This window comes from Fusarium redolens (genome assembly GCF_020744475.1).
Source record: "Fusarium redolens strain MPI-CAGE-AT-0023 chromosome Unknown BKA55scaffold_3, whole genome shotgun sequence".
NCBI lineage: Eukaryota > Fungi > Ascomycota > Sordariomycetes > Hypocreales > Nectriaceae > Fusarium > Fusarium redolens.
Window position 1 is genome coordinate 161,003 of NW_025763666.1, and position 16,844 is coordinate 177,846.

General features: G+C 48.8%; 2 protein-coding genes across 2 annotated transcripts; both read left to right on the plus strand.

Annotated features, from left to right (window-relative positions):
* Nucleotides 1–4,280: 4,280 nt before the first annotated feature.
* Nucleotides 4,281–5,842, plus strand: BKA55DRAFT_590235 (DHHC palmitoyltransferase-domain-containing protein; the record flags this gene model as incomplete). Its single annotated transcript, XM_046195061.1, has 3 exons — nucleotides 4,281–4,617; nucleotides 4,675–5,106; nucleotides 5,157–5,842. 3 exons carry the CDS (start codon nucleotides 4,281–4,283, stop codon nucleotides 5,840–5,842), a joined length of 1,455 nt encoding a protein of 484 aa, XP_046053469.1.
* A 1,490-nt stretch (nucleotides 5,843–7,332) lies between these two features.
* BKA55DRAFT_590236 (uncharacterized protein) lies at nucleotides 7,333–15,927 on the plus strand (the record flags this gene model as incomplete). The annotated part of the gene is made up of 13 exons (XM_046195062.1): nucleotides 7,333–7,559; nucleotides 8,260–10,058; nucleotides 10,089–10,105; nucleotides 10,323–10,349; nucleotides 10,398–10,455; nucleotides 10,604–10,628; nucleotides 10,929–10,991; nucleotides 12,300–13,665; nucleotides 13,733–13,795; nucleotides 13,852–14,503; nucleotides 14,678–14,762; nucleotides 15,294–15,576; nucleotides 15,847–15,927. The coding sequence occupies 13 exons, from the start codon at nucleotides 7,333–7,335 to the stop codon at nucleotides 15,925–15,927; spliced, it is 4,746 nt and encodes a 1,581-aa protein (XP_046053470.1).
* Nucleotides 15,928–16,844: the final 917 nt, after the last annotated feature.

The following is a 16,844-nucleotide window of genomic DNA, read 5'->3' on the forward strand; positions in this document are numbered from 1 at the left end:
AAAGCCACGTTTCGTTCATATTGGTAAGATTAAGGACGTGATGAAGAGAAATTGGTGTGATGAGAGAAATAGAATGGTTTAAGTCTCTGACTGGGGAGCTGAAGAGCTGCTTTTGATGTAGAGGACTGGATGAGTTCGAATCCATCATGAAAGCGGTGGCTCTGACCTCTTTTGTAGAGAAAAAACGTTCTTGCCGAATTCATGTTATCAACAACCTCAACCATACGTTCAAACAAGGCATCACTGAGAATATTGTGGTTTCCTTGGATGCCACTTGATGAACCATGAACAAACAAGCCTCATGTTTGGAAGCCCCATGGTCACCTGGTTGATAGTCAAAGGGACTGAGTGTTCCTCGCATCGGAGCAATCAATTACACTCGTATTTGATTGAAATTGTCATAGTCGTTTATAGTGTGACGGTTTGAGATAGCGAACATCGCAAAGCTTCAAAGGGGTCGGTCGATAGGGGGTTTGAGAAAGTTTCAACCCTCATACTCCCCGAGCGTACAATGGAGTTGCCATGACCCTGACTCACTAACTATTTGTCTGGCCATCTTCCAAGGGACTGGAAGAGAATCGTTGCCATCAGTTCTGTCCTGCTGCGCATTTGGGCACTGCCCAAGGAAGACATGAGAATCGTGATCGAGAGTAGCTTCGCCTCGGTCGACATCGCTCGTAGGAAATCAATGATCGTCGAATACTTGAGAAGGGGGGTGCTCTTGTCGCTGAGGCGAGCCGTTGTTGGCATTATCTATGATCACATGGTGAATCTGAGGCGAGCTCTAGAAGGGGTCTAGAAACCGCACATCAGGTATCAAGATACATGCCTCAGCCACAAACTGGCAGGAATACCTTGTTAGCTGCTTTCAACTCTCACTTAGCTTCTCAATGGCCTCGGGTAAATTCCATGGGCATTGTAAATGAAGATGTCGAATATCGCAAGTGCGGGCAAACGTCGTTGACCAGTCTTTCAAGCCCCACCTGGATGTTAGTGTCTGCTAAGCCCCTGGAGCTCGATAGTTAGCGACAACAACAACAACGACGACGGAGACTTGAAACTCATTCCCGCAAGGGAAATGCCTCTCAGCAGCGTCGACAGGGCTTGGACTTTGGAATTGCGCATGTTTGCTGTAACGTAGCGTGCGTATGAAGTGTATGTTTGGAAAGCAGGGCGGGGTTGTCGTTCGTTCGTAAGAGCGGGGTCCTCGCTTTGGAAATGGGTAGCCAAGGGGTGTTGGACTAACCGCCAGGGTCGAAATCACGGTATAGTCGCAAGCTTTGACAAATCCAACTCAGCAGGGCGAGGGAATGCCATAGGGACAAACCCAAAGAGAAGGATTGATGTTTGGGGAAATGAGGCTCTGCGTCGACCGACACTGGATGAGCAGTTGAGCGTCGATGCCGGTTTGGTGTAGGCATGTGACGAAAGCCTGGTTCAAAGTGCAAACCCCTTATGCAATGACATTCTGTGTTTGCATGTTAACATAACCTATGGAACCCGGTACAAGAATAAAGCCGAAGAATAACATACCTCGTTAAGTTCCCAGGTACCTTTGCCAAGCACCTGAAAGCACAAAGGTAGGTACTTTTAGGACTTTGAGCGTGGGTCGCCAAATGGTTCTGATGTCGCCAAACAAGGCAAGCAAACACCTAGACTAAGTACCCGATGTATACAGAAAAATAGATAGTTCGAAATAGTGAGGTTTGGTGTTCTGGTTGTTCTTCGGGACCCACGAGTTGAAAGGAAAATATCGACATGGTACAGCTTTGACTCAACCAAGCTTCCATGAAAGGTGGATGATACCCCCTGTGTTCGAGAGCTTATCATCCACCTACATGTCTTGACATGATCGAAGATTCTTCAATATAGCAAGAATACTTGTATCTATATTGGATTATTAGTTCTTGTCAAAAGTAAACTGCTTCAACGGTGTCAACTTACAATTTGTCGCTACATGGAGAGGAAACAATGATTTGCTTGATCAGGTTGTATCACCAAACCCCTAGGCCTCAGAAAGTCACCCAGGACAAGTGCGAGCAAAATGAGAGGACAGTGATATGTAAGAATTAAAACAGGCTCAGATTATAACTGAGAAAGAGAGAAGACGGAGGAACGAGCTTATATGTTTCTTTGAAGGCTGCCTTGCCCCCACGGTGTTGTGCAACCGCGTTAGGAGCCTGGGAGATAGTGCAAGTGCAACTATAAGAAGTCGACACACCAACAGCAGCCTGCCTATACTGTGTGTAGAAACATAGCCAATGTGAAAATACCCAAGTGTCATAAAGAGCCGCATGGTGACTTTGCTAAGCGTTGTTTCTTGAACTTTGTATAAAGCTGGGTTGTATGATAAGCAAATTCACACAAGCGTGCAACCGTAGAGTTGGAATTCTATCGAGCTTGAAGCAGAGTTTTCTCAATAAAACCAGTGATCAAACCACAGTATTCATAAGGCTCTCGCTATATGTATCTTGTGTGCTGCTGAGAAAAATGGCGATCGTAGACGGGCGCAGGGGTTTTGATGTATGGGCTGATGGCAGCTCACTGTCGGCAAAACACGCTTATTGAGCCTTGGGAAGGCCATGCTGTGTGTAAAAGCGGATTGGACGATCTTCGAAGTAGGCGAGAACGGCTTCTGCAAAGGTCAGAAGTCATTTTTCGTGGTTTTTTCCGATTTTTGCACTGATAGAAAGACGTTTGTGAGGTCGACGTTGTAGCCCTCAGTAGGTGAAATCTATGCCCATGTGCGAAGGAAGATGACGGATGAAATATAAGGTAGAATCTAGATTTAGGCACTCTGAAGAAGAATTGGGAGTTCCCTTGGTGCCTGATATCGAATGCGTGGCTTCCTTGGTTCTAAGGTCTAGCACCAGTCCCGTCGTAGCCTCCTCAGGCTGCTGCATCGTGACCAATAACGAAAGCTTCAGAATCAGCAAGAGCATTGCTAAAGGATTCTTTGGCTCACATGTCATAATGTTAGAGGCATAAACCTTGTGGCATGATAACCGAGGCGATCTGTGGCATTTCTTTAATTAAGGGGCCCCTGCTATGCCTTGCCCAGGACAGGCATATAAGCAAGAAGTTGTCGGGCCTCAAGTCAGCAATAGACTCCTCGAATCCCCTCAAAATTCCAGTATGGAAACCCTCACTATATCTAGTCTCGATGTGTACGTGTACTCTCCGACGCTGACGAGTCGCTTAGGAGTTCTTAATGGCTCAGCCCTCCTTTTGAAAGCCAGTAGATCTTCTGATAGCTCAAATATTTGATACTCTAAAAATAGACTCAATAGTAATACATCACAAAGAAGGCAAACCTCATTTGATCTGAATTGTAAATGCAGTGAATAGAATCCGCCGTTAGTGCAGCAGCTCTGCATATAAGGCGGATTTGAGGCAGAATGTGTACCATTGGTTTGATTTGGGGCTTTCACAAACACTTCGAAGTCGTCCAAAGTGTAGGGATCCTTGAATAGCGGCTTCTGGAGCAGATGATGACAGCCATTCAATTAGAGGATGATGCTTTGTTATTACGATGTAACGAAATGAAGATTTATTGGTTTGTTGGTTGTGTTGTTGGTTGATGCTCGATTCGGCTGAGAACAAAGGCATTGGGATGGATCCATTGAAGAGGGCGGCAGAGACAGTGGGGGTTATGGACCCCAGAATTGGATGTGAGTCGCCAACACTTCAAGTCAGTCCCATAAGAGACATTCTTAATGATGGACTGGGCTTTGGTATAAGTAGCTCAATGAGTTTATTAGATTCAAATATTTAGAGTTGCATGTTTCTCTGTCACGTCGGTGAAATTTTGTTAAAGGTACGGTCACTTGACCATACAACATTCCAAAATGCAGTCATTAGTACTTCAGCAACCATGATTCTGTTGAAAAAAGTTATACATGTATGCAAAGACTCTTATTGGGTCCCATGTAGTAAATTCTCTATCAGTAAGTAAGATATGTTGCTGTGTGTCGCCCCATGTAAATAGGTTCGAGAGTATCAAAGTCTAAGTTGACAATTGCTCAGTAACATTGATGGCCCACTGCGAACTCACCTAGCGACAGGAACTTGAAGTGCAATTACATTCAGTATAAGTATCGCACATGCTGCTCATTTTGGGTGTATGAGACTTTGTCATTTCTTCAACCAAAATCTGTCGACGATTATATATATCGATCGAATCTTTATCAATATCAACCTCGGAGCCTTCCATCTAACATTACCACATTGGGTAATTACACAGTGTGTTTTGGAAAACGGTAGCGATAGAAGGCACTGTGATGACCCACCCGGACGAGTCGGGCTTGGCGGACTTGGCCAGACCTGGTATCACTGTTATTGCAGCGGATACTGCCAATGCGACAACACAAGATGAGATCACTACTCGTCCACGATCAGCCCGTACACGCTCGTCACTCTCTACAAACGCCGTGATATCGCCGCCCGCCAGCCTTCACTCCAACAATTCGTCGAATTGGTCCAACCCATGGAGCGATGAGATGCCAGAACCCTCAACCAGCAAACGCCGTTCCACGCGATGGATTGCGCGCTCGCTTCCTGTTCTGATGCTAGCACTCGTGGCTTACGCAACCTATGATATCATTGTCTATTGCTGCGGTAAGTGGTTTCGTGCTGTGCTGCTGCTTGTCAAACATTTATTCTGACAATTAATAGTCCAGGATTTCATGCAAAAAAGGGGCAAGACGGCAACCGGCGTTGTTCTAATTGTCCTGTATTCCATCCTCTTCCTTCTCATGGTCACAGCCTACATACGATGCTACGTAACGGTTCAATTCAACGCTGGCTTTGTGCCCTGGACCGCCGAAAGGGAAGCCCTCGAGAAAGAGCGTAACCAACGATCGAGCAACGGAGCCGACGTCGAAATACCGTCATGGGCCCCTCGAGACGACGAACTCGACAGCCCTGGCCTTGAGTCGTTCTACAGCAAGGATATCTTTGTTTGCGAACTCGATGGCTTCCCTAAATGGTGCTCCGAGTGCAGAAACTGGAAGCCCGACCGGTCGCATCATTCTACCGAATATGGCCACTGCGTGCACAAGATGGACCATGTGTGTCCCTGGATGGGCGGCATCATCTCGGAAACTTGTGAGTGTTAACCCTAGGGAAACCTTATGCAATAACTAACACTTCAGCAGCCTTTAACTTTTTTATACAATTTTGCTTCTACTGCGCTTGTTATTGCGTAATTGTTATTGCCACCAATGGCTACCTTACCAGCCTACGCCTACAAGAAGGCCTGGGTATTGACGCACGACTTATTGTTGGTCTGGCACTTGGTGGTCTTTTCGGCTTATTTGCCATAACCATGACAGCTACGGCTTTAAGATTTGCTTTTCAAAACATCACCAATGTCGACATGTTTAGGAAGAACCAGATCTTTCGATTGGCAGTTCGGGTTCCGACAGATACCCCATCAAACGAGCGATTCAACACCATTACCTATCCACTCGAAAGACCCGGAGAGGGCCCTAGGACCCCAGATGCAGCTCACACCAGTGGAATGACACAAGTGAATGGCGCAGCGTCCGCACGACCAAACGCAATGGCGGCTAGAGACCAGCAAGCTAGACGGACATTCGCCATCCTCCAGACAGAACCTGGAGAGAACCCATGGCACCTGGGTTACCTGCAAAACTTCAAATCCATCATGGGAAACTCCGTCATCGAGTGGCTTCTACCCATCCGCCACTCGCCCTGTACCCGCCATGATAGCATGGTGAGCGACTACGAGTTTGGGCCACTGTTAGAGGAACTGAAACGACGGTATGGACTAGAGGGGAGGGACCCTGAGAAGAGGGCGGCGGCGGTGACTTCGAATTAGATACCCAAAGAGTCGCAGAAAGACTTATTTCATTTGTTATAGGGGAGTAAGATCAAGAAGTGGAAAGGGACAGAATCGGTATACGTAATGTTTAAAGACTAGAACTAGTTGGTATAGTCCAACTTAACCATCACAATGAGCGCAAACACTTGTCGCATTGTTTCTTATGTTGTAACTGGGATCGGTTGGTTAGACACGCACCTGGACTCGGCAAAGTTGCCGCTGTTCCTTGCCTGGAGAGTGTGGGTGTTGATAGGAGCTTCAGATATCACAAGTGGAGCATCACAAAGATACAGACTTGACTATTGTGAACGCTGAACAAAAGACTCACCCGACAACGATCACTTCCTAACTACAGGCTTCCCAGCCAATTCGTTTATATGCAGTACCCTGAATAATGGTTACTAAGGCAAAAAGACATGTCGAATAACACAAAAAAAACATACAACACCGGGGATTCGCTGGTCGTCACCGACCCAACTACTAATCCGGCGCTTCGCAGCTTGACTATGGGAGAGCGGACGGGATCCCGTATTCTCTACGAGCTTTGGTCGTATGTACGTGGAGAGGCGGTAAGAAGGCTGAAGTTCCTGCGCTGGGGAAGCGGGTAGGTGATTGTGAAGGAGAACTATGAAGAGCCAGATGAGCATTTCTTCGAGATTCTAAGTCACCCGAGGAATAAGTGATATAGGTAGTGCTACTTGAAGGGAGGAGGGGAAGAGCTCCGTATGGTGGGTTGAGATGCAGGTTGAAGCCATCGCAGTCGACATGGTCCAGGGTAGCTTGTCACGGATTGAATGGATTTCTTAACACTCAGCAACCAAAGAACCTCCCTGTACATAAAAAATTCGTGAAGACTTGAAATTTCACTGGAATATGAGGAAGTTCATGTAGGAGAGCTTCTATAGGGTACCTTATTGAAATTTTGTGATTTCTGGTCCAAGATCTCGTTTGAATATACATCGTGCATGTTTCTGCATGTCAGCTGTGTGACCTCGATAACACAACAGTTATTCAAGCAAACATTTATCATTGCAAAACTCGTTTCTCCTAGAGCCAAAAAAAAAAAAAAGAACGAGTTTCTTCCACTAGAAATATCATATTGTAAATGAACGTGATCTAAAGGCAAGAAGGAACGATGTTCGAAAGTGGATCTTACTCTGTGAAGGAGGTGAATGGCACTGGCGCGGACCTATCACATCTCGCGTTCCTCCTTCCATTCATAACGTCTACCTTCATCTTAAGCTTACGACTCCTTGTGGGATCATATCTCAATTTTCTCAAGCACCTTAAGGAACTCAGCTCCAACTCGTGGAGAGCTTTTGAAGAGAGCGACATTATTGCATTGTTTGTGGCGTTCGCGAACACGAGAAATTCTCCGTGAAGAGAGACATCGACCGCCTGCATTACCAACGCCTTGCAGTAGCCGCACAACACGAATGCATTTTTCACTGTCAATAAAGCCCTAAAATATTGAAGCCTCACATCTGATGGCTTCGTCACCGCTCCACAGGCCTCTCGGGGCTTCGTCACCACTGCTTGAAGGAGGCAGACGGCGTTCTCAGTTCACGTATCGCCAATTCTCACAACTTGCCTCGTCCAACACTTCTAACCCGCTGCGCGTCATTGCTCACATTGACCTCGACGCCTTCTATGCGCAGTGCGAGACGGTTAGACTTGGTATTTCAGAGGACAAGCCGTTAGCCGTTCAACAATGGTGAGCACAAATGCATTTCCTATTTCCCGAGTCCCAGAAGACTACCAAGGTCAAGCCCTGATTTTCCTGCACTCTCACACTTCTCATGGAACACAACGTGCCTTCTCTTTTCTCCGATTCCTCAGAACCCTTGTTGGCCTGAGAATCGAGTCTATTGCTCGATTCTTCTCTTGGGATGCAGCAGTGATTGGACACTAGCAATTGGTTTTCGCTGAGGCTTGCATCGTGTTACTCTCAAGCTTGCGAGATGGACCGTCACTGAACATCTTGATGCTTGTTGGCATGACTGCTCATCGTTCGCGGAACAGAGAATGTTCCTCCTCTGAATCTCTGAAACGCTGTAGAGCATGAAGATTCGATTCAACAATTCATCTCGCAGCCTCCAAGAACAACCCTCAGCTGAACCTCTTGAATAATCGTATGGTTTAATTCTCCGAAGATCGTGACCTCCCGGCCCAGGTTGTGTAACAATGACCCTTGCCGCTTCACGGTTCTCGGTCACAATTGTATGATGGCAGGCAAAGTTGTCACGATTACATCCATAGACGGTGGTCTTTCATAGCCATGGAAATGAAAGCCTCGTTTTGCCACGCTGGGGTTTATCTCCAGTCCAGAAGCCCTCTTCTCTCAGTTACCACCAGAGCGTTACTCCTACTATTATGATTCCCCTACCTACTTTCCAATTCTGACATTCCACCAGGCAAGGTCTCATTGCAGTCAACTATCCTGCACGCGAATTTGGTATTGGACGCCATTGCAATGTCGAAGAAGCAAAAAAGTTGTGCCCCGAACTCATTGCCCAGCACGTAGCTACATGGAGAGAAGGCGACGACAAGTGGGCATACCGCGAGGATGCTGCCGCCCACATCGCAACAGATAAGGTTTCACTCGATCACTACCGTCTTCAGTCTCGGAAGATCTTATCATGTATCAAAGAGGCTCTGCCGCTTGATCTCCAGAAGGTGGAAAAAGCAAGTATCGATGAGGTCTTCCTTGATCTTTCGAGCCAAATCCACTTGATCCTTCTGGAGCGCTTTCCAGAATTATCAAACCCACCCCCCTATGACGACCCTACTGAGAACCTTCCATTGCCATCCATTGCCGCGCTCGACTGGCAGACCGATGCTTTGATCGATCTGGATGAGGAACAGGAAACGGCCGACCCAGATTGGGACGATGTGGCAATCCTCATCGGATCTGAGATCGTTCGCAATGTCAGGGCTGAAGTTCGACAGAAGTTGGGATACACATGCTCAGCTGGAGTAGCTAGCAACAAGCTTCTCAGTAAGTTGGGCTCGGCATACAAGAAACCAAACAAACAGACTGTTGTACGTAACCGAGCTGTGTCTGCTTTCATGGCTGGCTTTCAAATCACAAAGCTTCGAAACTTGGGTGGCAAACTCGGAGAGCAGATCGTATCGGCATTCAACACAGAGAGTGTCACTGAACTGTTAGGCGTCCCCTTGACAACTATGAAAGCAAAGCTTGGCCATGATATAGGTCTTTGGATATATAATACTATCCGAGGCATTGACACAAGCGAGGTCAACTCAAGAACACGGATCAAGTCGATGCTATCGGCCAAATCTTTTCGTCCAACTATCAGCTCTTCAGAACAAGCAACGCGATGGCTGAGAATCTTCGCAGCCGACATATTCGCTCGCCTTGTTGAGGAGGGAGTTTCGGAAAACAAGAGACGACCGAGGACGATGAACTTACATCATCGCCATGAGGGACAAGTACGATCTCGGCAAGCGCCCATCCCCCAAGGCAGAATCATAGACGAAGGCAGTCTCTTCGAACTGGCTAAAGATCTCCTTTCGCAGATAATCGCAGAAGGGAGAGGAGTCTGGCCTTGCGCAAACTTGAGTCTCAGCGTAGCAGGCTTTGAAGATGGCGTCAAAGGCAACATGGGCATTGGCGCATTTCTTGTCAAGGGGGAAGAGGCAGAAGCTCTTCGATCGTCGATTCCCGATAACCGTCAATCTTCTACTGGACCGGAACCCTCCGCGAAGAAACGCCGCGTCGAGGATGGTGGCATTCAGCGGTTCTTCTCCAAGCGACCCTCCATTGATCACGAAAGAAGCCTCCTAACCGACTCACATACTCACGGGGAAGACTCCAAAACTTACTCTATGCTATCAGATCCCACCCAAAAGACCCCCAGTTTCGCTACTAAGTATGATTATGAGGCCCGCCATGAATCCGACCTTGCCATGCATCAGTCTTACGCATCACCATCGCATGAGAGCGCCTTCGATGTGCAGGTGGATCAAAATCAGCATTCATTGATCGATGTTGTATGCTCTCGCTGCAAAGCCAGTTTCGCGGACCCGGAAGCGCTGCAAAACCATATGGATTGGCATATGGCCAAAGATCTGCAGGACGCAGAACGTGTCAAGCCGACATTCGCTGAACGACAACCTACTGCACGTAACTCTGCGCAAAAGACGCAAGGAACCGCTTCAAGAAGGAACCGGGGAGGCAAACTCGAGCAAGGTCAAAGTCGACTCAAATTTGGTTGAACAGGGAGCGATCACTGTGTGGTTTCTCGCACGAACTTTTGAACTTTTGTGTTGCAATTGCTCACGCTCACTTTGCGTTATCGTCGATAAAAGATCACAGCATAATGGAAGGCTATCCAGGTAACTCGATGCACCGGCATCAGTTGGACTTGGGCTTTGCCGCCAGAAGACGACATGTTACATTGGCTGTTATCACCATTCTCCTCAGCACACACTAGACTTGGACTTGTTCGTACAGCCGTGGCTGTGCGATAATCCACTTTTCGTTGGCGTTCTGAAGCCCCTTGAAGAAAGAGACAGATGCACAATCTAGGGAACCTGCAGATTCCTGGTCACACAAGTCTGTCAAAACAACCGAAGCGGCTTGACAGGTCGATAAGGCTGCGAATAGCCGAACCGCCCATCAGGGGGATCAACAAAGTATGAGGCTGTCGTGCTCTTACGCACGCGCCTCATCCTGAGTCAACGGAGAGGCCGGAAGCATTCTGATAAAACCACAATCTGCTGATGGAGGTACAGAGACCATCAAAGATAATGACAAAATGTACGACTTCGCGGATGCCAAGACGTTGACAAGTTTGGGTCAAATTTCCCCAGATGATTGGACAGCAAGGCTTGGGCACCGAACACATGGACCTAGGCGTAGAGGGTTGGGCTTCAATTGGTGCAAGCATTGCTACCCAACCCACCCTCCAAAGTGCAGCCGAAAAGCCAACCGCCAGCCACTCAAAGTCTCAAACCGGGAATAGGCCTCAAATGCAGCTGCGGTATTGTTGGAATATCGCAACATCTGACAAGCATCCCGTTGTGTAAACACGTTGCCTATCATTTGTGGGCGTTAAAGGTTGCAATTCACGGTCAGCGACAACGACTGGGACATGACATGGAGAAACAAGGAGCCACAGGAGTAAGGATGCCCAACGTCCCGAGACAGTTGGGCGAGACCAAATATTGCAACGGCAACGGAATAGAGGCACAGCTTTTCCCACGATAGGTGACGAAGAGCTGAGTAGACTGGCGACCAGCTCCATCTATCTACGTGTCGCTTAGAGTTGAGGAGCGATAGTGAATCTGCACATATCGGGAGTATTGAATACTTGACGAGGGATATAAAGCAGCAGTGTGAGGTGTATGATGAGCTGAGCCGATGGCACATATTGTGGCCGCTCATTCTTCTCGTCCACTCCCATTCTTCTGTCACTTCGGCAAGGTAGCCTCGTTCTTACAGATCGCGGCATTTCCCTGGAAAAGAAAAGAAAATCCCAAGTTGGAAAGCAAGACGTCATAGTACCCCCATCATTATTTCTCTTGATCGCCTACAATTTACCTCACGGCACTACGGTACTAGTCTCACCAACAAGCGCTGATCTTTTGAAGAAACCAAAGTTTGATGTCGCCTATTCGAGTTTCGTACGAGGTATCTCAGCTCCGCTTGAGGGCGATCGTAACTTAGAGACGGCGTGCCGCCATCATTATCCTACCACAGACGGAGAAGAAGGCTCGAGTGGTCGTTGGGCATCGTCAAAACAAGGGATAGCCTTGTACGCGAGAAACAGAGCGATATTGGAAGTGTCATCTGCCGCGCATGCTATTGATATCTGCAACTTGTTTGGTTGTCAATAGCTGTCCCCAAAGGACCCAAACATCCTGCGTTGCCAGCACAGACAAGGTCGTGATCCGTTTCGATCTTTGATCCGGACCGCGACGGGTTCGATCTTAATAAACGACAGATTGAATCGTTTCTCCATGTTCAATTTTCGAGAATTGATATTTCAATCAAAGTACCCCATAACTGACGCAATTTCGCTATCTTTGGAACAAACAAGGGACAAGCCACGTTGCGACCAAGACGACGAGACATCTGTACTTCCTTAATGGGATAAGACAGGAAAAGTGGCCAACAGAGCATCTGTCACACCACATCGAGGGGTACATCACGGTGCAAAACCTCAGTTGACAGGATAGATGTTAAGTCCTAGGTACGGGACTTTGAGCAGTTTCACACAAATACGACAAGCCTTGTCGCGGTGTCAAAAGTCGTTTGACAACAAGCGGCGTTCGCCGTGACCGCCACCGCAATCATTGATCATTCAGCATACGGTGGGCTGCGCTGTGACTCGCCAGCCGGAAACCGCTTGGTCGCAGAGTCACAAGAAGGTCGAGAGCTGAATCTTGGAGAGAAATTGAAACCTAGAGACTCTCAACTGACAAACAGAGGGTTTAGCCCAGCCTCTCACGGTGCCCAAGTGTCGTCAGTCACCGCCAAAGTCCAAGCCCAACCTCGAGACCAGGACCCAGGCGCTGTAGAGCAAGCTCTGCAAACCCAGAACGTGCCAACCGCATCTGGCTTCGGTAACGTCCAATGGCCCACCAAAATAGGTCGCCACTGGACGCAGGGTTGTTGGCAGCACGGAACAGGCAAGGACCAGGCTAGCCAGGATCAGGATCAGTATCAGGGCACCCACGCACAAGGCCAGCGCCAGTTGCAGATCCCGCAGCTTGGTGTTGGGCTCGGTCAAGGAGGGAGACAAGCGTCCGGCACGGATAGTCCCAGGGAAGAATCAGTCATCACGTTGACAGCCCAGCCTGAAGAGGGAAATTCCTCGTCAATAGACGAGATATTAGCAGAGTCTCCGTCTTGTCTCGAACGGCCGGGAGACCCCAGCTTATACTATCTTGGCTTACTGCAAAATCAGAACCAGCTCCACCACAAAAATCACAACGCCCAACAGTATCAGGGTTTTGTGGGCGACGACCCATCAATATCAAGTCATCAGCAACCTCAACCTTCCGGGTTTGGTTATCAGCATCAGCATAACCAACCTCCTGCATGCTCATCGCCACCATTCTCATTCTCTTTCCCCCCTCCAGCACCTCCATCATCAGCACCAGCAACATCTGTCTTTGGACTGGCCCCTCCTCCTCCTCTGCCTTCTCCTGCATCTCCACCAAGGCCAACGCCGAGGCGACGCTTCCAGCCAACTGCGTCTCGCCGTCAGCAAAATCTGTCCCACTGCCGGTCAAATTCCAATCTGAGCTCGAGCTCCAGTGTCAGCACTGGTGCCAGCAGACGTCTTCTGGCCTCTCGGTCTCCTGCAAGTCACTCTGCCAGTGGGAAATCCCCTCGTCAGCGCCTAGCATCAGCACCACCATTACCACAGCCAATAGACAGTGCAGACCCACAGGATACGCCCACCGCCCACCACCGCCATTCGCCTTTTCTTCCTCCTCATCCTCACCTGCCCGCTTCTTCTCTTTCTGCCTGTTCTACCCTCTCAGCTCTCTCCACGTCGTCTCCCTCCTCCCCCATTTCCGGCTCTATCTCCTCTTCTCCCGCTCTTCTGTCGACCTTCTCTTCCATCTCTTCTTCTTCCTCATCTCATCTTACCTCTTCGTCGGCCATATCCTCCCCACACATCAACATGTCGAGATCATCCCGAAACGCTGCCCCTACCACTTCTGGTACAGGACGACAAAACGAATACTTCGTCCCTCGCGATGGCATCGACCGTGAAGTCATCTCCGCCGACATCTGCCGCTATCTAGGCAACGATGCTCTCGTGCGTCCCGGTCATTACGAGGTACGCCGTCTACCATGGTGAACCCCACTATCGCGATAAACAAATGGCTCACATTTCACCACAACAGAACCCTCAGACAGGCCAAGCCGTGCAAGGCTACTACATCACCGCTTACAGGAATCTTACAACTGTGAGTTTCTTTCTCAGCATTATAACTATCCATCAAATGCTAATGATATACGCCAGGCTATGATTGAGGATCTGAAAGCAGACTCTGCTCGATGGGATAGTGAAAGGCGTGCGCAGACGTCGCGCAATACCTCTGGAGGTACTATTGCCTCGAGAAACGTTGGCGTACCGCCGAGACACTCATCTAACTCACCTGTAGTGCAATACCGCTACTCGGAGACGCACCAGTCGCGTCAGCACCACGGTCCCACCGAGGGCCCTTATCAGACCGACCCATACGCTCGTGACCCTGCCTTTGATGGTCCCAGATATCCAGGAACGGGTGCTCCCGGTTACACTGGAGCCGCTGGCTCATACGGCCAGTCTTACGGTGCCTCAAGTAGTGGTGCGTTTGCCGGTTATGCCCAAGCCCAGCAATCTCCTCCCCCGGCGGATACTAGGTTCAGCTCTACTACCGCGGCCACCATGGATCCATCCTACCAGGCTTCCCAGAGCCCTTACGTGGCCGTTGGAACAAACCAGCGCTCCAGAGGCGCATACGACCCTTACGCTAACCAGATGGCGTCATCAGCTGCTGCTGCTGCTCAGCAGGCCTATGCCACTGCTGCTCCCACGCAACAAGGCTATACGGCCACTGCTTACCCATATTCAGGTCAGGCTCCTCCTGCGGGCTACGCGATGCAGCCCCAGGATCCCTTTTACGGTCGTGGTGCGTATAGCGGAGGCAACACCCGCGCGGCGGGTTTCCACATGGTCGAATTACTAACACTCAAGGTTTAGCAGGTCAATCAACAGCACAAGGATATACTCAGGCCTCACAGTATGAAGAAACCCCCCGCACTCGCGCTTCCGCGACACCAACAAATACTCAAACAAATCCCAGTGGTACCTCCAGCAGCCGACGTAGTGAACGAGAGAGCGACAGGCACAGCACAGACCGACACCACCGATCAAGCCGCCGGTAAAAGGTGTGTTCCCGGAGGACCAAGGCCGGATCTTTGTGCCCTTCCCTTCCCTGCCTTGACTTGACGAGGCACTCCGACCTCCTCGCGAGTGTGATGATTTCTGCATAATGACCGGGTTATATGGAGTACGGCTTATTTTCCTTGGATCGACCATTTCATCCTTTTCTGTTTCTTCCGGATATGATCCCCTTCAGAGGTTTCAGATTTCTTTTCTCTGGCTGGTGCCACCACCGAGTTGCAAGTTTGCATCTCAATAGGAGCTTCCTACTGGAAAGGTATCAAATTCCATCCCTCTGGACGCTGATTCCGTCTTCTACAAACCTGGATCTCCCTTGGAGTCGATAATACCCCTGGACGTACCGTGCCAACTGTTTGCTACCGATGATGCCCTGGATACACGAACTGGACCTTACGAGACGCATACCTTGGTGTATTTTTTCTTTACTCTTTTTATGACGACATTGCATTGTGGATGGGCCTTTCCTGGATTGACGACCTCATCGACTATACACCATTATTTGCCTTACGGATGAGACCATGCTGCATACGTTTTATACTGGGACACGGCGCTGAGTTGGGAAAAGGAAAGGGAGCCATCCCTTACCACGTGGATCTGGGGTGGTATCTCGATATCATGACCTTGCTGTCCGGACGCGCCCTCAGGGGGAGTATTCTGTTTTTCGTTCTTCCTGGATCTGGCTGGTTCTTGCTCTCGACCCCAATGTCTTTAGCTCCCGGATTCTTCGGTGTTTACCATCGTCGAGACGCGGTGTTCATCGGAATAATAATTGGCAGAGGCCGGCATCCGGACAGCAAGGTGAGTTTGAACGAGCTTGTATATATTAGCCAACCCTTTGAAAGGAATTTTTGCTTCCCTTTGCTTCCCCCTTTTCACGTTTCTTTCCACTTATGGACTCTCCATGGATATTTGTCTCGATATGAATCGCAAAGACACTGACTCGCCAGACTTGACTCAAGCAGCTAGGTGCATACATGAACTCTTTGGCCTTGGATACCTCTTACTGGACTTCCTGGACATACTTGGACTCTGATCAACCACCTGGCAAATTCCTCCCACTTGACCAAGGAATGGACCCACTCCATGAGGATGTTTGCTTTTGCCTGGATCTCTTCCTACTCAAGCAATGTTTTGCTTTGGATCCCATGACCTGGACAACTTACCTCAGCCGAGGTTTGCTCACGCTCGTCGCTGACGATACTGGTACTCATTTGCGTCTGCAATGGGTTGCTTGGGACACAAAGAAACAAAACAAGTATCTAAGAATACATTTGCAAGGAGCCAAGGTAACATGCGAACAAGGTGATTCAATGACTACGAATCTGGAATCATACTCGTTTCACATCACTGGATCGCAACTTGCTTCATTACTGTCTGCGACATAGGTCGCTTGTTGCCCTGGATTCTACTGAATTCACTCCTGTTTGCACCGCAGGCCGACTTTCTTGAGTAACCTTTGGGATGAGTCAACTTGCTCAAGCCTGGATATTTGCTACACCCTGCTGGCCACATGGCAATTGTGAAAGTCGACAATTTAGAGCAACCTGGCGTTGGGATACCTTTATCCAGGACTTACTGTGTTGCATATGGAATCAGTCATCGGAACGACATTTCAACCTTGAATCAAGCACAACGTGATCTCCGGAGCCGTACATACATATGACACAACACTACTGGACTTTGATCAAAACTGGAGAACCGGAACTTTTTTATGCGGACGATTGTGTGCTTGGTACTATGAGAAAGCCTGATTGGTAGCATGGACGGCGCGGCGGGAGGATGAATTGAGGGTTTAGACGGGTTGGCTCTGATCTACTTTTCTGTTCTTTTTTAATCCTGGATCCGTGGATACATCTCTTATGGCCGTTGTTATTTGCGTCTGTCTTTTATCCTATGGTTGTTCAATCTTGATGGTGCTTTGGGAGGGATACAGGGAGTTTATGAGTCTTGTTTCTTATTCACTTGGGGCGGAATGATTGAAAGAGTTGAATCTCATGATTTTTTATTGTTGCAAAAGTCTGTTGAATGAATACAAGAGTTGGCTACCCCACTATCAATATGTTTCT